At 35.8% G+C, this 25,989-nt stretch overlaps 1 protein-coding gene across 5 annotated transcripts in view; it reads left to right on the top strand.

Annotated features, from left to right (window-relative positions):
• PSKH1 (protein serine kinase H1) overlaps window positions 1-25,989 on the top strand; it is a 65,048-nt gene that overhangs the window by 11,051 nt on the left and 28,008 nt on the right. For 4 of the 5 annotated variants that reach the window (XM_031950237.1, XM_003758429.4, XM_031950238.1 and 1 more), the window contains 2 exons: window positions 3,377-3,475; window positions 5,816-6,850. In XM_031950237.1, the coding sequence (XP_031806097.1) occupies window positions 5,903-6,850 (948 nt within the window). In that variant the 5' untranslated portion in view covers window positions 3,377-3,475; window positions 5,816-5,902. The remainder of the gene's footprint in view (window positions 1-3,376; window positions 3,476-5,815; window positions 6,851-25,989) is intronic. The other variant, XM_031950240.1, reaches the window with a different exon arrangement.

The raw sequence follows: 25,989 nt of genomic DNA, 5'->3' as shown, positions 1-25,989 counted from the left end.
ATCTTGAATTTTCAAAGAGAAGACCCTATCTCGAGATGAGTGGGAAGGCAGTGATCCCATATGGACAAGAATTTAGTTTGGCTAATACACTTAGTTCCATTTCAGAGAAAGGCCATAATCCTTGTTCTTACTGATTTCCTAAAAGAAAAAAAAAATCTGGAAAGAGTTTTAGGCTGAGAAATAGTATTAATACTTCTAGAGAAATGGAAAGGAAGTATGTGTTTCCATATACTATGTATATCTGCATCCAGTTATCCAGGAATTCAGGGGTCTCATCCTGCATCAGGAATATTTGTTCCTTCACCCCTCAAGAAGAAGATAAGACTTTGTTTTGAGTTGTAGGCCCTCTGGGGTATGGCATTTAGTTTACATATTTTCTCTAAGGGAGAGAGATGATTCTGCAGAATTCCTAATTCATAGTTCTGATTTTTGACCTCTATAAAAAGGATGCTTATTTCCAGATGCCTTTGTTTAAAAATTAGCTTTTAGAATCTGCTACTTGACTGTGTGAAGTTCTATGGCTGGAATGTGAGCTTCTGGCCTGTAGGAAGCCAAATGAGAATAAGTAAAATCCTAAATAATTTTGTGAGGGAGAGGGAGAAAGAGTGTGTATGTTACACCATCTCCTCCATGGAAGAAAAAATAAGAGAATTTCATTCTATCTAAAAATAATGTGTGTATTAGTTTAAATAAGGAAAAAGTTTTCCATATTTTAAAAATTATATTATCTTTTTCTCTTTTGTACTGAATTAACAAACATTTTAGCTTTTCAGTATTTTAATGTTTTCTTTAGCATGCTGCAAATTTTCCTCTTTTTTCTTGATCAGATTCTATCAGAGGCGCCTTCGAAATTACCCTCTAGGAGGATTAGAGAAAAGTAGACCAAACACAGAAAGGTTGCAGACCCCTGTTTGAGATTGGCTTTTTATTTAGCACTAAACAGTTGTAAGTGCTGAGCTGACTACAGGGAATTAATTGTCACAATAGGCCTGTGAAGTGGGTGGGTGACACATCCCATTTTCTTTCATCTCACCCCCAGAGAAACAGGGCACCCTACCCTAGTCATCCAGCCTGATGAGAGAGTTAGGTCAGAACTGAGCTTTTAGCTTTCTCTTTGACCTACTGTATTTTCTCTCAGCTCTCAAACTGAACTACAGTTGGCCATATGGATATCATGGTCTTTTTTTTTTTTTCCTTTTTCTTTTTTACTGACTCAGAGTTTAAGTCTAGTTTTGATGGATAGCAGTGTTAGTTCTCCTCTTTGGGTTGTATTTCATCCACTTGGAAGTAGAGCAGTTGGTTCCTCAGATTCTAGGAGGCTGAAAATGTGGGGATTAATGGTATAAAATAAAGAGTACTAGGCAGAGAGGCAGAAACTTGAGTTCTAGTCTAAGCGTGGCTCTTGACTTGCAGTGTGACCTTGGACCAGTCATTCATCATTTTCTTTGGCAACACATACTCTGAATGGGAGTGACACAGAAGAGATGAGCAAAGCCCTTAAGGGTGATACACAAATTTGGAGGACAAGTTGTTTAGCTTAACTTCTTTGGACCTGAGGTTATATGAGTGAAATAATTATAGCATTTTATGGTTTATAATGTACTTTATATAATTATCTTCTATGTTCTTCACAGCTTTATAAAGTAGAGAATACAGGAGCAACTAGATTGGTGCAGTACATAGAGAGCACTAGCTCTGAAGTCAGGAGGACCTGATTTCAAGTCTGTCCTCAGACAATTAACACTTCCTAGTAGAGAATACAAATGTTAATCTTTATTTATTTATTTATTTTTTTGATTAAGAAAATAAGAGTTGGAGTAAGTATTTTATCGGTCACATAACTAGTTAGGCTAGATCTCAACTCAGTTTTTCTGACAACAAGTCCAGTATTCTTTTCTTCTTCCCCCTACCCCAAGCAGGGCAACTCGGGTTAAGTGACTTGTTCAGGATCACATAGGTAGAAAGTGTTATATATATATATATGTATGTCTGAGGCTACCATCTAGCTGCCTCCATTCTTTTCTTTAAACATAGGTACTTCTTGCTTATAAAACTGAGATGTTGGAACAGTGACATCTAAGGTCTTTTTCTATTCAAAAGTTATGAATCTATGACTCCTTGATAAAAGCATATATTCTTTTTTTATTATTATTAATATAGCTTTTTATTGACAAAACATATGCATAGGTAATTTTTCAGCATTGATCCTTGCAAAAACTTGTGTTCCAACTTTTCCTCTCCTTCCCTTCACCTTCTTCCCTAGATGGCAGGTAGTCCCATACTTGTTAAATATGTTAAAGTATATGTTAAATACAATATATGTATACATATTTATACAGTTGTCTTGCTACACAAGAAAAATTGGATTTAGAAAGAAGGTAGGGAAGGAAAACAAAAATGCAAGCAAACAATAACAGAAAGAGTGTAAAAGCTATGTTGTGGTCCATACTCATTTCCCAGTGTTCTTTTGCTGGGTGTAGCTGGGTCTGTTCATTACTGATCAGTTGGAACTGGTTTGGATCTTCTTATTGTTGAAGAAATCCATTTCCATCAGAATTGATCCTCATACAGTATATAATGATATCCTGGTTCTGCTCATTTCATGTAGCATCAGTTCATGTAAGTCTCTCCAAGCCTCTCTGTATTTATTATTTATCCTGCTGGTCATTTCTTACAGAATAATAATATTCCATAATATTCATATGCCACAATTTATTCAGCCATCCTCCAATTGATGGGCATCCATTGAATTTCCAGTTTCTAGCCACTATGAAAAGGGCTGCCACAAGCATTTTTGCACATACAGGTCCCTTTCCCTTTTTTAATATTTCTTTGGGGTATAAGCCCAGTAGAGACACTACTGGATCAAAAGGTATGCACAATTTGACAACTTTTTGAGTATAGTTCCAAATTGCCTCCAGAATGGTTCTGGCGTTCACAACTCCACAAACAATGCATCAGTGTCCCAGTTTACCCACATCTTCTCCAATATTCAGCATTATCTTTTCCTGTCATCTTAGCCAATCTGACAGGTGTGTAGTGATATCTTAGAGTTGTTTTAATTTGAATTTCTCTGATCAATAATGATTTGGAATATCTTTTCATATGGGTAGAAATAGTTTCACTTTAATCATCTGAAAATTGCCTGTTCATATCCTTTGACCATTTATCAATTGGAGAATGGCTTGATTTCTTATAAATTTGAGTCAGTTCTCTGTATATTTTGGAAATGAAGCCTTTATCAGAACCTTTAACTGTAAAGATGTTTTCCTTTATTAAAAGCATATATTCTTTACAATATAAGATTAAATAGTAGTGTGAATGTTGATGACTTGGAAAAATAGTTGAGGCTAAGTCAAACTCCCTTCTTTTACAGATGAAGAAACTGAGCCCCAGGGAGGTTAAATTTGTCGTCCAGGGTTATTCAAGCAGTAAGCCTTACTGGCCAGGATTTTTTCACTTATAACCTTTTCTAGTAAGTATGTACAGTTTATTCAACTCCTTAAGAGTATTATGACTTAAGTTCAACTTTACTAAATGACTTTCTGCCTATTTTACTGTCAGGTCCTATAGACAAAAACATTTTCCTTGAGCCTATTCTGCAAAAGTGATGCCTTTGACCCATGCTACTAAATATTTTAATCAGAAAGAAAAGATATAGATATCTATCTTTGTAGAGATCAGATGTGATTCTGAAAAATGGTTAAACAAAATTCTTCATTTTGACTTCTAGTTTTCTCATTTGACTTCATTAGCTTGTAGGTTCTTTGAGGGATCATTAAAAAAAAAAATCAATTTTATTTTCAATTCAATTTCCTTCCTTAACTATTGAGAAGACAAGAAGAGAAAAGCCCTACAACATTACAAATAATATAGTCCTATAAAACAAATTTCTACATTTGCTGTATTCCCTCCACTCAAAAAAGGAAAAAAAATAGAAGAAAATATACTTTAATCTATCCTCTTAATTAATTAGTTCTCTATCTGCATGTGGATAGCATTTTTAAAAATTGCAGTTGTATTTTATTTTCCAAATACTTGTAAAGATAGTTTTTAACATTTGTCTCTGTAAGACCTCGTGTTCCAAAATTTTCTCTTTCCCTCTTTTCCTTTCCCTCTTCACAAAACAGCAGGTAATCTGATAGAGGTTAAATATGTGCAAGTCTTTTAAACATATTTCCATCTTTGTCATGTTATTCAAGAAAAATCAGACCAAGAGGGAAGGAAAAAAAAAACAAACATGAGAAAGAAAAACAAACAAAAAGTGAAAATACTATGCTTCAAGTGTATGGCATTTTTTAATCAAAAGTCCTTTGGAACTGTCATTGTCGTTGATCTATACAGAGCTTTCAAAGTTGGTTATTTTTACAATATTACAATTACTGTATAAATTTATCTTGCCGATTCTGCTCACTTCACTTTGCATCAGTTCATACAGGTCTTTTCAGGTAATATTACATTGCATCTATATATCATAATTTGTTAAGCCATTTCCCAATTGATAGGCATCCCCTCAATTTTCTATTCTTTGCTACTACCAAAAAAAATTGCTACAAGTATTTTTGTACATATGAGTTGCTTTTCCTCTTTTCTTTTTGATTACTTGATTAAGAGTGTGCATACTGTATGCATAATAGCTTTGGGGGGGGCATAGTTCCAAATTGCTTTCTAGAATTGTTGGATTAGTTCATAATCCAGTTTTTAAATCCTTGTATCCTCACCTTTTAGCACAGTGCTCTATACATAGTAAACAGTTAAATGTTTGTTCAATTGAATTCACTTGGATGACAGTCCTAGTTGAACATTTCTTGTCTTTGCTAACGATAAAAACTTGAGAGAGAGTTATTGAACAACAGTATCAAGATCTCAATTGGTTGAGATAATGAGCTGAACAGAACGGTGGTAGACTAGGTACAGAAAGATAAATACATTTTTTGACATGTTCATTGTCTTGATTTATTTTGCTTAATTGTTAAAAGAGAGAGTTCAATTTCTAGGGATGGGGAGGGTAAGTATTAAGAGTCATGGGGGTGTGACAATGCTATTAAAGAAGCAAGGAAAGAATCAATGAAATTTCTCCTCCCTACTCTTCCCTCAACTATGGGCTGAATGGTAATAGACTCAAATTTGATAGGAATACATGTAAGAGGTGCACTTTGGTTCAAAAAGTCAGTAGGTTGTATGGTTAAAGTAATTCATGTCAGTAAGATCTGTATAAATAAAGTGACAGGACGGCAAAAACTAAAGCAAAACACAACAAAAAAGTACCCTAAAATAATGTTCTCCTAAGCTGCACTAAAAGAATTATCATATCTTGGATGAAGTGAGTGATTGTTTCCTCATTTAGGAAGGAAATTTTCCTTGAAGTTCATCCATAGGAGTATGAGTAGGATGGTGAAAAGACTGGGGATTATACCATATGAAGATTAATTTAAAAAGCTAAGATTATTGATTCTAGCAGTGATTTCTTTATTCAGGTACTTGAAGAATTGTCGTGTAGAAAGATTGGCTTTGTTCTGCTTGGTCCATAGTACAAAATTAGGAACATTTGAGTAGAAATTGCAGGCATATATTTTTGCTTGTTGTAAGAAAAGAATTGGAATGAAAATTGGCCCTTCAAGGGATGTATTGCTTCATGAGGTTATCCCGAGTTCTCCATCCTTATAAAATGTTCTAATGGAACCTGGATGACTATTTGTCATTGTTGTTGTAGAAAGAATTCTTGTTGAGGGCTGGGGTTAAGATGTGATCTCTGAAGCCCTTTTAATCTCTGAAATTCTATGATTGTGATCATCTTTGTTTCTTTTCTGTCTAGGTATAGACAGGGAAACGGCCTGCACAGCAGATCTTGCTGGCCTTGACCTGAGAGAATGCCTCCCTGGCTGCTTAACTCCCTTCCGTGATGGGCTGTGGGACAAGTAAGGTCCTTCCTGAGCCTCCCAAGGATGTTCAACTGGATCTGGTCAAAAAAGTTGAGCCTTACACTGGCCACAAGACTGATGTGTATAAGCATTTTATCAAAGATGATGGAAGTGGAGGCATTAAAACTGGATGCCCATCACCCCCTTATCACATTCAGCCTTATCCAGGTCCTCACCTGGCTAGCCACACAGAGCCTCATGAGCCCCGAAGGACCAGAGTGGCCAAATACAGGGCCAAATTTGATCCTCGAGTAACAGCAAAATATGATATCAAAGCCTTAATAGGACGGGGCAGCTTCAGCAGAGTTGTGCGTGTAGAGCATAAGGCTACCAAACAGCCTTATGCTATTAAGATGATTGAGACCAAGTATCGGGAAGGGAGGGAAGTATGTGAGTCTGAGCTGTGTGTTTTGCGACGGGTTCGCCATACTAACATCATCCAACTCATAGAAGTATTTGAGACACAGGAGCGTGTTTATATGGTGATGGAGTTAGCCACTGGTGGAGAGCTGTTTGACCGGATCATTGCCAAAGGCTCCTTTACTGAGAGGGATGCCACCCGAGTACTGCAGATGGTGTTGGATGGGGTCAAATACTTGCACACACTAGGAATCACACATCGGGATCTGAAGCCAGAAAACCTGCTGTATTATCACCCAGGCACAGACTCTAAGATCATGATCACTGACTTTGGGCTGGCAAGTGCCCGCAAGAAAGGGGATGACTGCCTTATGAAGACTACTTGTGGCACTCCAGAGTACATTGCCCCAGAAATACTAGTCAGGAAGCCCTACACTAACTCGGTAGATATGTGGGCCTTGGGGGTCATATCATACATTCTGCTGAGTGGAACTATGCCTTTTGAAGATGACAACCGGTCAAGACTCTACCGGCAGATCCTCAAGGGGAAGTATAGTTACTCAGGGGAGGTGAGTATGGTGGCTATGGCTTCTGATATTCATGAAGTTAGACACTGTTCTTGTTTTGTGTGCTTCTAAGGACTCTCCCTTGGAGAGAACATTCCCCTTCCTGCATGGGCCACAAGCTTTCCTTTCCATGCATCTGTCTTCCCAGAACATTTGTGGCTGTTTTGGAGAGAAAGCAAACAGGCATCTTTAGGTTGTGATGTATATTCTTTTATGTATTTTAAAAAAAAAAAATGTTTTTAGCATTTGAGAACAGAGATAGGTATACCCTGCAGGTCCTGCTCAAGGATATCAATTCTTTCCTTAAGAGTATTCTCTTGGGGGCATCTAGGTGACACAGTGGATAGAGTACCAGCCCTGAAGTCAGGAGGACCTGAGTTCAAATCTGGTCTTAGACACTTAACACTTCCTAGCTTGTGTGACCCTGGTTAAATCCCTTAGCCCTAATCGCCTCAGCCAAAAAAAAAAAAAAAAGTGTGTTCCCTTTGCTTTTGAGATTGAGGAATGATCTCTCAGTCAGTCAAGTATTTCATTTGTGCAGTACATATTATGTATATGTTCATTCCAATGGCTATCTGATCCCATGGAGAAAATAAAAGTACTCTTAACACGCAATTTCTATTCTTTGGGAACCCAAGTCTTATCTGAAGAAAAGATTAACGTACCTGACATCATCTCTAGAGCTTTAGAGCCCATATCTTCTTGGATCCCTCTCTCAGCCCTGTGAGGTGGGTGCTGCGGATATTATTATCCCTGTTTTACAGAGGAGGAAACTGTGACAGAGACTTAGAAATGTTATTCCTGTTCATGTAGTTTGTTCCTTTCAGAATTTTAATTCTCAAGTCTTCCTGATTTGAACTCTACTGCGTTGTCTGCTATGATCTTTCTTCTTAAGTGATAGATTGTATGATAATGACCACAATAACTAGCATTTGAGCTTCAAATAACCTTGAGAGGCAGGTGTTACATGTGATATATGAGGAAACTGAGACAGGAAAAGCTGAAGTGATTTACCCAGTGTCACATAGTTAGTAAGTGTCTAAGGCTGGATTTGAACATAGGTCTTTCTGCCTTTAGATTCAGAACTTTAGGCACTGTGTTGCTTATCATAGATAAATGAATTGAGAAGAGAGGGATGTTTATGAGGACTGAAATAGGTGTGGAATATTGCATGAAAGAAGTGGGACTTGAGTGGAACCTTAAAGGATATATAGAATTTGACCATTTCAGTGAATAGCCTCATTGAGAATGCTGTGATTTAGGTCTGATACCTCTTTTTTTTTTTTTTTTTTTTTTTTTTAATTTAATAGCCTTTTATTTACAGGATATATACATGGGTAACTTTACAGCATTGACAATTGCCAAACCTCTTGTTCCAATTTTTCACCTCTTACCCCCCCACCCCCTCCCCTAAATGGCAGGATGACCAGTAGATGTTAAATATATTAAAATATAACTTAGATACACAATAAGTATACATGTAGGTCTGATACCTCTTAAGTTCTGTTCAGATTACTACATCTAGAATCCATTGTGACTTTGAGGCATTTGAGGCTAGGAACACTAAAAAGGGATTTTATACCTCATGTCAAATGGGATAAGGTTTGTTTTTTTTGTTTTTGTTTTTGTTTTATTCTTAATTTGAGATGTATAACATTGACTGGTAAATACGTTGACCTCAGAAACTTAGGGAGAGGTATTAGATCATATTTGAACCTTAGAGTTTATACTTTGAATAATTTAAGTGGATATCTATTCTTGTCAGTGTCCTTCCTTTTGGACTTTGTCAACATACCCCTAACTTCCCTAAGGGAACAGAAGAAGCTTGCTTCCCAGGGCAGATAGTAGTTATGCTTTATTTTGTATCCTAAAGTCAAAAGATAAATCAAAGCATATTTTGCAGAGGTTTGCAGAGAGAGTGATTGGGATTGAAAGGTGCCTTACCTTTTGCTTTCATTAGCATTCTGCTGTACCCTCTGAAATGTTCCTGGGATAAATGGGAAGATCACTTTCTCAGAGAACACAGGGTTTTAGTCCATCTAGTTATTTATTTCTTTTTGTCCTCTTTAAGTTATGAATTGTTCCTTTTGACATTTTGAGTTCAGAATAGTGAATTCTTCCTGATACCAGTGAATGATTATTGAGTTAAAAGTTTTATCTGTTTTTTCTTAGTGCCTTTACTTCTCCTCAGTCCTTCTTGGTGAAGAGGTCAATGAAAGAGTAGACAGGGTTTATGACCTGATGCTGCCACTGAGGATTTCCTTGAAGAGGTCATTGTTTGGTCAACTTAAATAGAATGCTTTCCATGTTTTTTTAGTTCAAGGAGTGAGGGATAGGGCCTGGAAAAGTGCCTCATACTAAATGCCTTCCTCCTACTTTTGCCACAGCCAGCTGGCAAGACAGCATTTCCTGTCATCAAAGTTCCTCATACTTCTGAGATGATTACTTAAGGACAGAACTAATATGACTTTTTCTTGCTCCTTATCAACTTCAAAGCCAGAGCTGGTCCAAATTCACAGTCTCCCCTGATTACAAATTAGATGCCTATGTTACTTAGAAGAAACCTTTTGAATGTGTTATTTCCATGATGAAAATCCCAGAGTGAGATTTGTGAAACCCATGGCTGAATGAAGTTTGTATATGTGTATATATGTGTGTGTGTGTGTGGGGGGGTATTGTGGGGAGGAGTTTTCTCCCTTCCCTTGTCTGTTCCATGCTATGAGTATGTAGTGTACTTCAGAAGCATAATGGTTGTTTGCATGATGATGTTAGAAATATAGTGGAAACTGTATAGTACAACATTACAGGTAACTAGTGAAAAAAAGCTTTCAGTCTTTATATAGCAATTCTGTCCATTTCTTTTGATATGAAATGGTAGAAAAAGAAATTGTTGCTGATATGTTATCTGTTATATTTTCATTGAAGTAGTAACTAAATCTTTGTAAATGTCACAGAAAGAAGATTATAGTGAAAGAGAATTCTGAAATGCATCTTTGTGTTGCATCTAGATTAGAATGTTAGATCTGGAACTTTTAGTAATTGAGTGCAGTCTTTATTTTTAGAGATGAGGACCTTAGGGTTTGGTGAAATTTTAGTGACTTACCTGAGATTGCTTAGTGTTGTATAATCTTAAGCAATCAAAATTGGTAGTCATCAAGCACCTTGAGGATTTGAACCTAATGAGCTTTACAAAATAACAAGTAAATGATGATCACTCACATTTCGTGTAACACTTCAAGGCTTTTAAAGTAAATATTATTCCCGTCTTATAGATGAGAACTGAAACTGATAAATTAAGTGTAACTTGGGAAGTTGAGGCTAATCTAATAGAAAATTTCCAGCACCCCCAGCAAGCAAGCATAAATTCAAGGGAATTTCTGGAACTTATCTGCATCATCTTGGTTGAGATTATATGTAACTGACATAAGAAGTGGTGACAGTATTTCCTAGTTCATATTGATTCAGTCATAACATGTTAGAGATGGAAGGTATCTTAGGGACTATCTAGTCTAGTTTTCTCATTTTTTAGAAATTTTAAAAACATTTTACTTTTATTACTATCTTTTGTTGTCATATCACCTTTATTTCCAAAATTGTTCTTTCCTTTGTCTATATTTATTGAGCCGTTCCTTGTAACACAATAAAAAAGAGGGAAAAAAGCAGTGTAGGAAAACTAGGCAATGTATCAACCATGCCTGGAATTATTCCATATTTTTGGTCCTCCTCCCACCCCCCTTGCAAAGAAGGAAGGAAGATATATTTTTTTCATTCTTCCCTGGGGCTTTATTATATAACTTCATTATAAATGGTATATTTATATGGTATTTAAACATGGTATTCAGTTTATGTTCTTTTTGTTTAGATTGTTGTAGTCATGTGTTTTCCTGGTTCTTATTTCTCTCAGTCTTTCCATGCTTTTCTGAATTTTTAAATTTTAACATTTCTTACAATGCACTACTATTTTATTTAGCTGTTCCCTTATCTAAGTCAGTGCCATCTTCATTTTGTAGATAAGGAAAGTAAGGTTCTCAAAAGTGAGTTGTCCAAGTCTCTCAAGCTGCTTACTGATAAATTCATGAATGAGAGAAATTAGCATTCTTTGAGCCCCCACTGTTTGTGATTATCGCAGTCCACTGTTGGTGTGTTGCTTAGTCTTTGGGGTGCTCTCCTTGGTCCTCACACCAAGTTTGTCTGGAATCCTAAGGGCCCCAAGCATCTTCATGCTTAGATATTCCCTAGCACTCTGGATTTAAAGAGAATTCACACATCACGGTTCTTTTTCCCAGCCTGCTGTTGCTCCACTCAGGTCAATTTGGAGCAGAAATATGATCACAATTTATGGGACTCCTGCTATGTGAGGCATTGGGCAAGGCAAGGAGAATAACAGAGTATAAGAGTCTACCTTTTGGGAGTTTTCAGTATAGTTGGGAGAAGCATAAAGAGGAAAATCAAATGTTAATGAAATGCCACATGAGAAGCCACAGGTAGATGTTACAGGAGATAAGAGTAGGACAAGATTAAATCACATTGTGCTGCAAAATAGAAAAAGACTGGAGACTACTGTGGTGGCCTGGGTATGAGATGATCAAGAACTTGGGTTAAGGCTTTGAAAGAGAAAGAAAGAATAGACTAAATTTGGTGGTCATTTAGAATAGGATTAATGAAGAATCAAAAATGACCCTCTGTTGGGGGATAGTGGCAACATGACTAATTCTTTCTGAGAAGATTGAGGCTGTTCTGGTCTTGTGAGCTTAGGAGTTCTGACTGATCTAAGCTCAGCATTAATCTGATGATTCTCCCTCTTCACATGTAAGATCCTCCTTCTTCTCCATAGGTAAAGGAGTATTGGGTTGCCTAAAGAGGGACATACTGACCCAGATCAGAAATAGAATAGGCCAAAACACTTATGCTAATTAGTAGTGGGATTGAACCTGGGAGGAGTCCCTGCATTTCCAACTTGCATGTGATAAGAATACCCAGTACTTAAAAAAAAAATTCTAAGGTTTTGAGACTAGGAATGCATATAGAATGAAAGTGGTAGCTAAGATTTGTGTCTAGATTATCCACAAACCAATACAGTAAATGAAATCAAAGAACAGATTTGTGCATAGAAACTTCAGTGTCATATCATGGGGAAGTGTTAGTTAAATTGAGCCTGTGTAGGCATGGAAACTCTACCTTTCTCCTTCTTATAGAAAAAAAACACTCAGGGAAAAGCTTGTGGGAAGGCAGTAGTTGCTAGTTGCAGAGGGATGGAAAGTTGGGGAATTCATAAATCTTCCTTTTCCCAACATAGCTCCTCAAGGATATGGGTTTTGGAGTATCATGTACCTTTTGTGCTTCACATTGAACAGGCAGGAGGAAAGACCAAGAGGCATGAGGTAAGGTGCCAGGTTTTGGGAATAGCTATAAAAAAGCATCCAAATTCTAAACTATGACTAGTTAGGGACAGGCTTCCATATATGGTATGTTAATTTAAATAGAGTCATATTTTTTCTTTAATATTTTGCAGAACTCTGTTGGCTGCCAGAACTCAGAATACTTATTAAGACACTGACTTCTATGCTTTTATCTCAGTGACAGTTCATAAGGATACAAGGGCACAAGATCACAAAAGAATTTGAATTCAGATAATAAATGTATTAATGCTAATACTTTCTTATGTTTGTATAGTATTTGGTATGGTAAAGGACCTTGGATCTAGAATTAGGAAACATGGTTTCAGTTCTTTGCAAACATTTAATAGCTATGGTTTGGGTTGTTGTCCTGTGTATTTGAAGAAGTTTAAAATGGCATATTATGTTCAGTTCAAGATACAGTGTGTTCTGTTGTGGCTAATTAAACAATATGATTGTTGGAAGGCATAGGTGCAGCACAAAGAGTCCCTATGAACCTTTGGAGTAGAGATGGAGAGGAGTGACACATTAGTTTTCTTTAGATTTTTGCTATTCTGCTTTGCTCATAGAGCACACAGCACCTTCTTTGATGTTGGCACACCATGTTGGCAGTCTTATGTCTGTGTCTCCCATGTCCCACAATCGATTCCAAAGATCTTCAGAGAGATCTTGAGAGTGTCCTTGTATCACTTTTTTGACCTCAGTGGCAGTGTTTACCCTGCATGAGTTCTTTGTAAAACAATCTTGGACAAAAGGTGTGTTTGGCATTGAAACAAAATGCCAGTCATCAGAGTTGCACTCTGCAGTAGAGTTTGAATGCTCTGCAGCTCAAGAAAGGACCTCAGTGCCTGGTACACTGTGTCCTGAGTGATCGTCAGAATCTTCCTAAAGATAAATGCTCAACACACTCAGCCTCCCAGAGCCTTGGTAAAATGGGGATAATAATACTTAAAGTTATTTTGAATAAAACAATTTGTAAATCTTAAAATGATTTTAAAATATATAATAGGAATTATTATCCATATAACAGACTGTTAGGCATTTTAAAATTTAAAACTATATCTTATTTTAACTCCCAACAACTACATGAATAAGGACAAAAGAAAGAAAATAAAATTAAAAATTAATCAGTGATTTTGTATACTTCTGTTATTTATTGTCAAAAGAACAGAGATATTTAATAATATAGCAGTTTTCCTTTTCTCACATAGAGGTGATATGAATTTAGTTGCTGTGAATATTTTTATTGACATAGTTTTAGCCTATGTCTATATCTTTTCCATTTTGCTTTCATCACTGTCACTTTATATATTCTTTTTTTTTTTTTTTTTAATAACTTTTTATTGACAGAACCCATGCCAGGGTAATTTTTTACAACATTATCCCTTGCACTCACTTCTGTTCCGATTTTTCCCCTCCCTCCCTCCACCCCCTCCCCCAGATGGCAAGCAGTCCTGTACGTGTTAAATAGGTTACAGTAGATCTTGGATACAATATATGTGTACAGAACCGAACAGTTCTCTTGTTGCTCAGGGAGAATTGGATTTAGAAGGTATAAATAACCCGGGAAGAAGAACAAAAATGCAAGCAGTTTACATTCATTTCCTAGTGCTCTTTCTTTGGGTGTAGCTGCTTCTGTCCATCCTTGATCAATTGAAACTAAGTTAGATCTTCTCTTTGTCGAAGAAATCCACTTCCATCAGAATACATCCTCATACAGTATCATTGTTGAGGTATATAATGATCTCCTGGTGCTGCTCATTTCACTCAGCATCAGTTCATGTAAGTCTCGCCAATCCTCTCTGTATTCATTCTGCTGGTCGTTTCTTACAGAACAATAATATTCCATAATATTCATATACCACAATTTACTCAACCATTCTCCAATTGATGGGCATCCATTCATTTTCCAGCTTCTAGCCACTACAAACAGGGCTGCCACATTCATTTTGTCACATAGAGGTCCCTTTCCCTTCTTTAGTATCTCTTTGGGGTATAAGCCCAGTAGAAACACTGCTGGATCAAAGGGTATGCACAGTTTGATAACTTTTTGAGCATAGTTCAAATTGCTCTCCAGAATGGCTGGATGTGTTCACAATTCCACCAACAATGTATCAGTGTCCCTGTTTTCCCACATCCCCTCCAACATTCTGCATTATCTTTCCCTGTCATTCTAGCCAATCTGACAGGTGTGTAGTGGTATCTCAGAGTTGTCTTAATTTGCATTTCTCTGATCAATAGTGATTTGGAATACTCTTTCATATGAGTGATAATAGTTTCAATTTCATCATCTGAAAATTGTCTGTTAATATCCTTTGACCATTTATCAATTGGAGAATGGCTTGATTTCTTATAAATTAGAGTCAATTCTCTATATATTTTGGAAATGAGTCCTTTATCAGAACCTGTGACTGTAAAAAGTTTATTATTCCCAGTTTATTGTTTCCCCTTCTAATCTTGCCTGCATTAGTTTTGTTTGTACAAAAACTTTTCAATTTGATATAATCAAAATTTTCTGTTTTGTAGTCAGTAGTGATCTCTAGTTCTTCTTTGGTCATAAATTCTTCCTCTTCCACAGGTCTGAGAGGTAAACTATCCTATGCTTTTCCAATTTATTTATAATCTCATTCTTTATGCCTAGATCATGAACCATTTTGACCTTATCTTGGTGTTAGGTGTTAAGTGTGGGTCAATGCCTAGTTTCTGCCATACTAATTTCCAATTTTCCAGCAATTTTGTCAAATAATGCATTCTTATCCCAAAAACTGGGATCTTTGGGTTTGTCAAACACTAGATAATTAAAGTTATTGGCTGTTTTGTCCTTTGAACCTAACCTGTTCCATTGATCTACTAGTCTATTTCTTAGCCAATACCAGATGGTTTTAGTAACCGCTGCTTTATAATATAATTTTAGATCTAGGCCACCTTCATTTGATTTTTTTTTTCATTAATTCCTTTGAAATTCTTGACCTTTTGTTTTTCCATATAAACTTTTGTTTTATTTTTCTAGGTCATCAAAATAGTTTTGGGAAGTCTATTGGTATAAGCCCAAAAAGATTAGTTTAAATAGTTTTATCTTTATTATTTTCCCAATCCAAAACTTTAATATTTTTTCCAATTTGTTAGATCAGACTTAATTTGTGGAAAGTGTTTTAGTTTTGCTCATAAAGTTTGATTTTCCCTTAGAATAGGTTCTAAATATTTTATCTATAAGTTACTTTAAATGGAAATTTCTTTGAACCTGACTGTTGGTTTTTTATGATATAAAAATGCTGATGACTTTGGGTTTTTTTATAACCCCAAAACTTTCTAAAGTTTGGATTATTTCTAATAGCTTTTAGTAGAATCCTGGGGTTCTTAAGTATACCATCATGTTTGAAAGAGTCATAATTTGGCTCGCCTATTCTTATTCCTTTAATCTTTTTCTCACTCTTTTTGCCAAAGCTAATTTTTAATACAATATTAAATAGTAACAGTGATAGTAAAATCATTTTCCCATCTTTTAATGTTTTGTCCCCATTAATAGATGTTACTGCTAGTTTTAAATAGTCTACTATTATTTTAAGGAAAAGCCCATTTATTCCTATATTCTTAAGTGTTTTTAATAGGAATGGATGTTGGTTTTATCAAATGCTTTTTCTATCATTAGATGATCATATTTTTTTTTTGGTTGTTAATTGGCCAATTATACTGATAGTTTTCCTAATACGAACCAGCCCAATTCTGAAATCCTCGATGTTGTATTATCCTGGGGATGATTTTCAATCTTTTTTTTAATATCTTATTTAAATTTTAGCATCAATTTCATTGGAATTTCCATAATTTTCTTTTTCCTGTTTTTCAACCTCCTGATTTGGTATCAACCATGTCTGTGTCATAAAAGGAATTTGGTAGGGTTCATTCCCTATTTTTTCAAATAGTTTATAAAGCATTGGGTAATTTTCTTTAATTTTGGTAGAATTCATATTAAACCATCTGGTCCTGGGATTTTTTAGGGAGTTGATTAATACTTTTCATTTTTTTTCTGAAATGGGACTATTTAAAAATTACTTCCTCCTCTGTTCTAAATTATTTTTTGGGGTAGTCATCCATTTGCAGGTTTAAATTTAGGGTAAAGCTAAAGTAACCCCCATTTTTCTTTAATTTTTCTTCAGGGGAAAGTTTCCTTTTTCATTTTTAAGACTACTAATTTGATTTTCCCTCTCCTTTTCTGATCAGATTTATAAGGTTTATTATTTTAGGTTTTTTCATAAAACCAATTTATTTTTTATTAGTTCAAGTTTTTCTTTCAATATTATTAATTTCTCCTTTTTAATTTTAAATTTCAAGTTTTAATTGATTGGGGTTTTAATTTGGTCTTTGTTTTTAGCTTTTTAAGTTGCAAGCCCAATTCATTGACCTTCTCTTTTCTATTTTGTTCAATGCCCAAGGATAAAGTTTCCCCTTATTACTGCTTTGGCTGCATCCCACAAATTTTCATATGATGTCTCACCGTTGTCATTATCTTGAGTGAAGTTATTGTGTCTATAATTTGCTGTTTCACCCAATCATTCTTTAAGATGAGATTATTTAGTTTACAATTACTTTTTGATTTATTTATACCTAACTTTTTGTTGAATGTAGTTTTTATTGCATTGTGATCTGAAAAGAAAGCATTTACTATTTCTGCCTTCCTGCATTTAATTTTAAGGTTTTTATGTCCTAATATATGATCAATTTTTGTGTAGGTTCCATGAACTGCTGAGAAGAAAGTATACTCCTTTCTGTCACCATTCAGTTTTCTCCAGAGATCTATCATACCTAATTTTTCTAATATTCTATTTACCTCTTTAATTTCTTTCTTATTTATTTTGTGATTTGATTTATCTAAATCTGAGAATGCAAGATTGGGATCTCCTGCTATTATAGTTTTGCTGTCTGTTTCTTCTTGTAACTCTCTTAACTTCTCCTTTAGTAAGTTAGATGCTATACCACTTGGTGCATATATGTTTAATACTGATATTGCTTCATTGTCTATAGTACCTTTTAGCAAGATATAGTTTCCTTCCTTATCTCTTTTAATTAGATCAATTTTTGCTTTTGCGACTTTATATATTCTTAACTTTGTTTGAATTCTTGAGATTTGTTGTTTCTTACAATTTAATGTCTCTTTATATTATGAGAAACAGCTTGTTGTGATAAAAGGGCAGCTTTGGAGTCAGAGACCTGGACTTAATTATACCTTTGATATATACTATGAGCAGATACCACCTTTAGCAAATTCCTTGCCTTCTTTGTTCTTCAGTTTCCTCATCTCTGCAGGGAGTTAGACTAAATGGCACCCAATGTCCCTTACCAGTTCTAAATTTATGGTGCTAACATTCTGAATTACAAAATCATTTGCCAAAGGAGGGAGTTTCTACACATGGAGTTCTTTACATTTATGAAATTTTTTTTTCCTGTTTCAGAATATTTTTTTTTTAAATTATAGCTTTTTATTGACAGAACATAGGCATGGGTAATTTTTACAACATTGTCCCTTGCACTCACTTCTGTTCCAACTTTTCCCTTCCTTCTCTCCACTCCTTCCCCTAGATGGTAGGCAGTCTCATACATGTTAAACATGTTAAAGTATATCTTAGATACAATATATGTGTGCAGATCTGTACAGTTCTCTTGTTGCACAAGAAAAATTGGATTCAGAAGGTAAAAATAACCTGGGAAGAAAAACAAAAATGCAAGTAGTCCACATTCATTCCCCAATGTTCCTTCTCTGGGTGTAGCTGATTCTGTCCATCATTGATCAATTGGAACTGAATTGGATCTACTCTTTGTCGAAGAAATCCACTTCCATCAGACCACATCCTCATACAGTATTGTTGTTGAAGTGTATAATAATCTGGTTCTGCTCATTTCACTCAGCATCAGTTCATGTCTCTCCAAGCCTCTCTGTATTCATCCTGCTGGTCATTTCTTACAGAACAATAATATTCCATAACATTCATATCCCACAATTTACCCAACCATTCTCCAATTGATGGGCAACCATTCAATTTCCAGTTTCTTGCCACTACAAAAAGGGCTGCCACAAACATTTTGGCACATGGGATATAAGCCCAGTAGTAACACTGATGGACCAAAGGGTATGCACAGTTTGATAACTTTTTGAGCATAGTTTCAAATTGCTCTCCACATTTATGAAATCTTACATCCAGGAAAGATAATTCAAACACCATGATTTATTCAGTTATGACTGATTATTGGGCACAGATATTTTTATACAAATAGATAATTTTCCTGATCCATAAATCCTTAAGAGTATAAAACTAATAGTATAATTGGTGGATCATATAGTTTCATTGACAGAATTACCCTTGGATGGGGATTATTATCCTCATTTTATAGATGAGGAAACAGAGGTTTAAAAATATGATTTGTTCAAGGTTATATGTCTACAGTAAAAGAAAATCCATATGCAAATCCATATGTAAAGATGCCATACTTTCAGAAAGACTACTTTCTTGAATTCTAGATCTGCATATAACTTCCAGATTTGGGAGCTCTTGGTGCTGGTAATTTTATCTGATTAAAGTTTTGAGCAGTATCTAACTGGCTATTGATTTTTACAGCAGGAGAATTGTAAATGAATGCAGTGGTGTTTTACCTTCAAATCCTCTGTCAATGAACAAAAATTAGCTAGGAGCATTGAATTTAGCTCTGTCTTAACTGGGATTATATCTGGTGGCCCACCTCCTCATTCGTGTGTCTCTTTTTTGGTGCTTTTCTCTTTCCAAGGATGGTTCCATTTTTAAAAACTTAAGCTTAATAGCATAAAATTAATAGCATAAAAAAACCAAATGTACAAATAGAGAGTTATGATAGGATATGAAAATCTTAGTAGTTGAGCTTAGAGAAGCAAATTAGCAACGGAAAAAAAAGGTCTTATTTTCTATCCTCTTCTTTCCATGTCTGAATAAAATTCTATTACCAAGGACGATTTCTAATAAAGCAGCATGACATAGTGAACGTTGGGTGACTTAAAAACAGAAAGCCTAAGTTCGAAGCTCAGTACTTCCATTTAACTTCTAGGTAAATAAATAGCTTGAACTCTCTAGATTTCAGCTGAACTAAATAGTCTTTAAATATGACTCTGTGATATCTCCCCTCAAAAGTTTCTGGTAGAACAGCTGGAGAAGCTTAGAAAATATCTGAAGAATGTTTATCCAAGGTTGAGGCCTAATGTGAATGATAACTAAGATGCTTGTTAGAAAATTTAGAAGTAATATATTCTTTCCTCATTGTTAGTAAGCACCATGATTGATACAAAATGATAAGATAGCCTTTGCTTTCAGGGAAAGCATCATCATTCTTGAGGGGAAAAAAAACACATTTATAAAACAACTGAAAAACATTGAAGGCAAATTAGTACCATACCTGATCATAGTATCCTTGTACTTTGTAAATTTATTTAGTACTGATGAAGTCAAAGATGCCCATTTTCACTCTTCTTTAACATGACTAGTTATTATTTCATAAGATTTTGTGCAGTTCCTCTTGTGAACATTCACTTGTGTAGTTGCATACTACTCTAAACTGATACTGGAAAAAGCAAAGTGCATATTTGCCAACCCTGATATTATCACCATTATACTTATAAATTACTACTTATTAATTACTATTTATTATTACTACATATTACTTATAGTACTTATAATTACTACTTATAAAAGTACTAACAATGTGCATATATACTTACTGAATATTTAGTTATTAGGAAGACTGAGATGTCTCTTAAGTGTATAGTTAAATGAGGTCAATTATGTAAAACTCCTGTTAATGATGAATTTTGATTTGGACTTTAAAAGAGATGAGTGAATATCAGATTACTTGTTGTCTTGTGGAGAAGGGAGGGCAAGGAAGAAAGGGAGAAAAAAATATGGAACTCAAATCAACAGTGAATGTTAAAAACTATCTTCATGTAACTGGAAAAAATAAAATACTCTAAAGTGAAAAAGAAAAATAAAGGAGATAAGTGATGTGTGAAGAAGAGACTAAGCCATTATGCTCCATCCTCTGACAGTAACAGCCTTATAACCAGGAAGTTTGTCTGTAGGTGCTTAGATGTGGATTCAGAAACTAGTAGAATAATTCACTTCCTAGATTAGGCTATCTAGGAGTCAGGATCTTTGTTGGGAAATAGGATGAATTCACGTTAAAGAAAATAGGGATGGGAAATTGGGTTGGTAGAAGGCTTTGAATGTTAGGTTGAAACAAAAGGAAGTTCCTTCTACCTTCTTGATCAGTGTTTGTGTCATGATGAAAACAGTGTTTTAAGTAGATGGTTCTAACAGCTCCATGAATTAAGTGATTACTTTGTGCAAAGCAGTGTGCTACATATTGACGATACAAATAGAAAAAAAAGTAAAACAGTCCTTGATCTCAAAGAGCTTATATTGTAATGAAGGAGGCAACACATGTGGAAGCTTTCAATTAACTGCAAGTCAAGTGGATACAGTAGCAAAGCAGATGGCAATGTCTTTTCTTTCAATTTATTTTCAATGATAAATTTGTATCAGGTTTCAATGTAGAACAATTTAACAGAGCCAAGGACTTGGGTGGGAAGAACCTTCTTTTCTGCATTTTCAAAATTCTGGCTTCATCCTCAACAGAATCGGCTGCCAGGTTGCATTGCTAGAGGTGACTTCTCAGGATGATGGCTGAGGGCATTGGGCTGGTTGCACTGCTATTCTCAAGGCTTTTGGGTCCAAGGTCCTGGGATGTTTCCATCAAGTGGTGATTGGACATGTTTGGAGGCACATGGGGTACCCTGCTGCTTTATTAACCCATCTCCCCTGCTCTGTGTATGGCAGCTGGCCTCTTCTCCACTGAAGTTGTGTCTTCAGGAGGATGGCTTGTGAAAGCTGGCTAAAAGCAGGACAAGTGGTCTGGTATAGATTGGAAATCAAGAGAGAGACTCAAAGTAATTTAATTTAGATGATGGGATTTTGATTGCTAATCATAATTCTAGATAGTGTTTCTACAATGTTTTAAATTTTACAGACTGCTTTAGGTATGTTACCTTTGTTGAAAACACATTTCTTCTCAGTGGCTCTATGAAATTCATTTTTATCCTTATTTTACAATCGGAGAAGCTAAGGCTGAGAGAAGATTATGCAGTTAGGAATCATACAGCCTAGTAAGCGCATATTTGAACTCAGGTCTTTTTCCTTCCCAGTTCTGCTTTCTACCCACTGTACCACAACTTTGGGTGGGGAAGAGAGATCCTTTGGTGAGAATGATGCTAGGCTAGGCTTGGATATCTGAAAAAACTACAAAAAAAAAAGTTTTGTGGTTCTACACTTCAGAAGGAGATGATTTAGAATATAGATAGGTAAGAGCTCCCAGGTATGATGGCCTCTTGCTGCCAAATTAAGAATTGAAGGTGAGGACTAAGCCCTCTGTGTGCAGTTCTAGACTAGAAATACCAAGCATTTTGAACAAAGTATCATTTTTGTTTTCTTCACATGAGTGAGATGTGACCCAGCCTAGTAAGAGTGCTTTTTCTCAAGAGTTTCTATTTGCCATTTTAGTTATGCCTCTGTAGTGTAGAATGCTTGAAGGGGCTATTAGGGGATCAATAGTAGAGGTATTTTATAAAAGGCTGCTGAGGTTCTGCCTATCTCAGCCTGTCTAATTATCACTCCCATATGCTCTGGCTGTTTTTAACCCAGAGAGTCATGAAGTTGAACAAATTCTAGAAAAAAGAATTTGGTTAGAACTCAATCCTAATGGGCACTATCTAGGAGAGAGTGAGCACATTGTGGCAGGCAGAGATGGTTTTTGGCCTGTTTGTTAAAAACAAAACCCAAACCCAGTTTCTTTTATTAATTGCTGACTTACAGAAGAAATCTGGCCTTTTTGTGAGTTATAGAATTAAGGTATCATGAAACCTACTGTATAGAGTATTCAAAATATCCAGCAGTGGAATCTACTAACTGTGGGCTAAAGACCAGACTTGAATCATAATCCTAGCTCTGTGATTTATTGGATGAATCTTATGTACAGATTTCTTGTCTCAAAAAAGGAATTACGGGCTATCCTTAATTCCCAGGGGTTTGAGGCTAAGATAAAATACAAGGTGATTGTAGAGATAATGAGTTCTTTAAATGAAAAGACTACAGTACTCTTAAAAAAAAGTTTTAATGGTTAGTTTTTGTTTTTATTTTACTTATGTTGCCAAATTTATTTTTCTTTTCTTTCCTCAGAGAGAATTTTCCCTTAGAATTAAAACAAAACAATAGTTTCAGCAAAACTAATCAACACATCAAAAAAAAAGTTTGTCATAATGTTGCATATCTATGATCCCTTACCTTTGTGTAAAAAAAAAAAAAAAAGCAAAAACCAAAAATTTGAATCAGAGGACCTATGAGATCCAGTCTGATTTTTACATAATTTAGTCTAAGGCCCAGCTTATATAGGTAAAGATGAAATGAAAACCCAACAAGTCTGACTAAAGGTCTAACATTCTTTCTGACATACTAGATGGCATCTTTTCCTATTCCCTCTCCAAGGCCAAAGAATTTTTCTACATATCTTGTTTCATTTCCCTGATGAGAATGTTTCAAGGCCAGTGCAGAAAGAAGAGGAATAGAGGTCTCCTGCCATAAAATCTAGAGAGTTTATTTTTATGGAGTTACCTTCTCTTTATATCCTCTTTTCTATACCTAAATGTGAGGCCTCCAAAGTCATGGAGATATGGGAGGTTGAAAACATATTGTTTGGGCCACAAAGAGTGTGACCCGGTATGCTGTAAAAAGTAGTCAAGGGAGAATAGTAGCAGAGAATATAAGATGCATTTTTTTTATTATAATAACTTTTTATTGACAGAACCCATACCAGGGTAATTTTTTTTACAACATTATCCCTTGCACTCACTTCTGTTCCGATTTTTCCCCTCCCTCCCTCCACCCCCTCCTATACATGTTAAATATGTCGCAGTATATCCTAGATACAATATATGTGTGCAGAACCGAACAGTTCTCTTGTTGCACAGGGAGAATTGAATTCAGAAGGTAGAAATAACCCAGGAAGAAAAACAAAAATGCAAACAGTTTACATTCATTTTCCAGTATTTTTTCTTTGGGTGTAGCTGCTTCTGTCCATCATTGATCAATTAAAACTGAGTTAGATCTTTTTGTCAAAGAAATCCACTTCCATCAGAATACATCTTCAAACAGTATCGTTGTTGAAGTATATAATGATCTGGTTCTGCTCATTTCACTTAGCATCAGTTCATGTAAGTCTCTCCAAGCCTCTCTTTATTCATAAGATGGATTTTTTAGGTAATTTTTCAGTTCCATGTAAAATGAATAGTCGCTCATAATAACATCATTTGGAGCCAGGAGGAAAAGGTTCAGATCCTTTCCTCTCTTTCTGACTTTTTCCCCATATTCTCATGGATTTTGCTTAAGTATCTCTCATAGTATTACAATTCAAGAGAACTCAAAAGATTGATAACCTTATTACAGAGCAACTTTTTGCAGCCCTAGTTGTGATGTGCTTCAGACTTAAGGCATCCTGTTGAAGTGTCTAAGCCATATCAGCTTGCCCTAGTGATTTCTCTCCATTCCCCACCCATCCACACCCATCCACAAGCCAACAGCCAAAGATAATTGTTGGGAACAATCCTGGGTAGGAACCCTGGGATTTTAAGTCAGCAGGGCTGAATTGAATACACCAATCCTTGGTCTCCAGTCTATCAAGAGGGAAGTCCCACCATGGATAAGCTGTGCATGTACACAGCCTGAAATGCCTTTGTGCCAGTATTTTTTGAGGTAGGAGATTGGAAAATAGATGAAAGCAGTGATTCTTATTCTTCAGAGATAATATAACTCTGGTATGGGGGAGAAGAATTGGGTGTTTGTATCACATTCTTCAAAGGTTGAGTTTAGGACAAGGGTTTAGTTGGTGAGAAGATTCCTTTATAGACTTCTAGGAGTCTGTCAACTTGAAGATAGTTCCTGGGAGAAAAAAGATGTGGGATTTTACCCTATAGTTGTGTTTGGGAATCGTGTTCAGGTGGACAGTACACCCATTACTGGTTTTTGTTGATAGGATGGGAAGGAAGGTACTTCTTAACATAGGTTAGTTTGGTCAGTTCTTTCACTTGACTGCAGAAAAGCTGAGTAGCTGAGTAGCTAGAAAATCTAATTAGTAGTATCCTCTGAATATTGGTACTTAAGAAACAGGAAAAAAAGTAGGATTTCTCTTTGCCTGCCTTAATACAGTGGAGAGTTTTTGCTTGTTTGTTTTTGTTTTGTCTTTTTAAATATTAGTTATGCCTTTTTGCTTTGCAGTGCCCTTGAGTCATGCCCACATTTCCTTTTCCATCCTTTCTCCAGGAAACCAGCTTTTTAACTCTCCTTCCTTTTTCTGGGTATTTGGGAACTGTCCCTGCATATCTATCTATGCAGTACCACTGTATCACACAATATCTATGCAGTACCACTGTATCACACAATATCATTCTGTTTATCTGGTTCTTACAAAAACACTGAGCTCTGCCCTCATTTCATTCACCTTTAGGTCAAAGCTGTCCTTATCAAACCCCATTCCCTATCTCTAGTCCTCCCCCACAGACAGTGACATACTTAATCATTAACAAAAGGGAGGCAGCATTGATTGTTCTAAGCCTAGTTGATTTAGCCATCACTGGTCATCTTTTCATTTTATTGTTTATCTTCCACCTAGAGGATTCTAACCTTCTCAACATTCCCTGCTGCCTATAGATTTTTTGTCCTTGTAATCATTCCATAATATACCTACCAAAAATGTCTGTCTTTCAAACATTCTAAGAGACTCTTTTATTTTTATTTTATTTTTGAATTGTAACTTTTTATTGACAAAATATATGCCTGGGTAATTTTTTATGTTATCCCTTGCACTCACTTCTGTTCCGACTTTTCCCTTCCCTCCCTCCACCCCCTCCCCTAGATGGCAAGCAGTCTTATACATGTTAAATATGTTATAGTATATCCTAGATACAATATATGTGTGCAGAACCGAACAGTTCTCTTGTTGCACAGGGAAAATTGGATTCAGAAGTAAAAATAACCTGGGAAGGAAAACAAAAATGCAAACAGTTTACACTCATTTCCCAGTGTTCTTTCTTTGGGTGTAGCTGCTTCTGTCCATCATTGATCAACTGGAACTGAATTAGATCTTCTAAGAGACCCTTTTAAATCAAATTCTCCAGTTGTTCCCCCATAAGTTACATTATATTGCTAATGCCAAATTTCAGGCTGGACCATGCTCAGATTGGTGTTGTATACTACAAGTTCCCCAGTGTCAGGACTTTCTGGGTGCTGTCATCTGTTCCTGAGCCTAATGACATTCAGCTCCCTTGGACCAGCAGATAGCTGATCTCACCTGCAGAGTAGGTGCTTTAATGTGTTCTAAGATTTCAATTTCTCCGTCATCTACCTCTAGTCTTGTCTTTCAAATGTCAGGACTCTAATCTAATGCTTCATGCTTTACCTAATTGCCAAATTATTTTGGCCTTGGTGACTTTCCTCTCTCTAGTCCCTTTTTAGGACAGATCTACAGTTGATACTATTTTAACAAGGTTAGACTTCTGTGCTGATTTTTCAAAAAGCTCTAGAGTCTGGCTCCACTCTGCCCACATAGTGTGATTTTGGGGCAGCTCCCCAAAACTTATTCTTCAGTCAAGCAGCTCTATTGATTGTCAGCCCATCCTTTCTTTACCTG

This window comes from Sarcophilus harrisii, chromosome 2 (genome assembly GCF_902635505.1).
Source record: "Sarcophilus harrisii chromosome 2, mSarHar1.11, whole genome shotgun sequence".
NCBI classification, from domain to species: Eukaryota; Metazoa; Chordata; class Mammalia; order Dasyuromorphia; family Dasyuridae; genus Sarcophilus; species Sarcophilus harrisii.
Note: the sequence above shows the minus strand (reverse complement) of the source record. Positions and strands in the feature narration are given on the sequence as shown.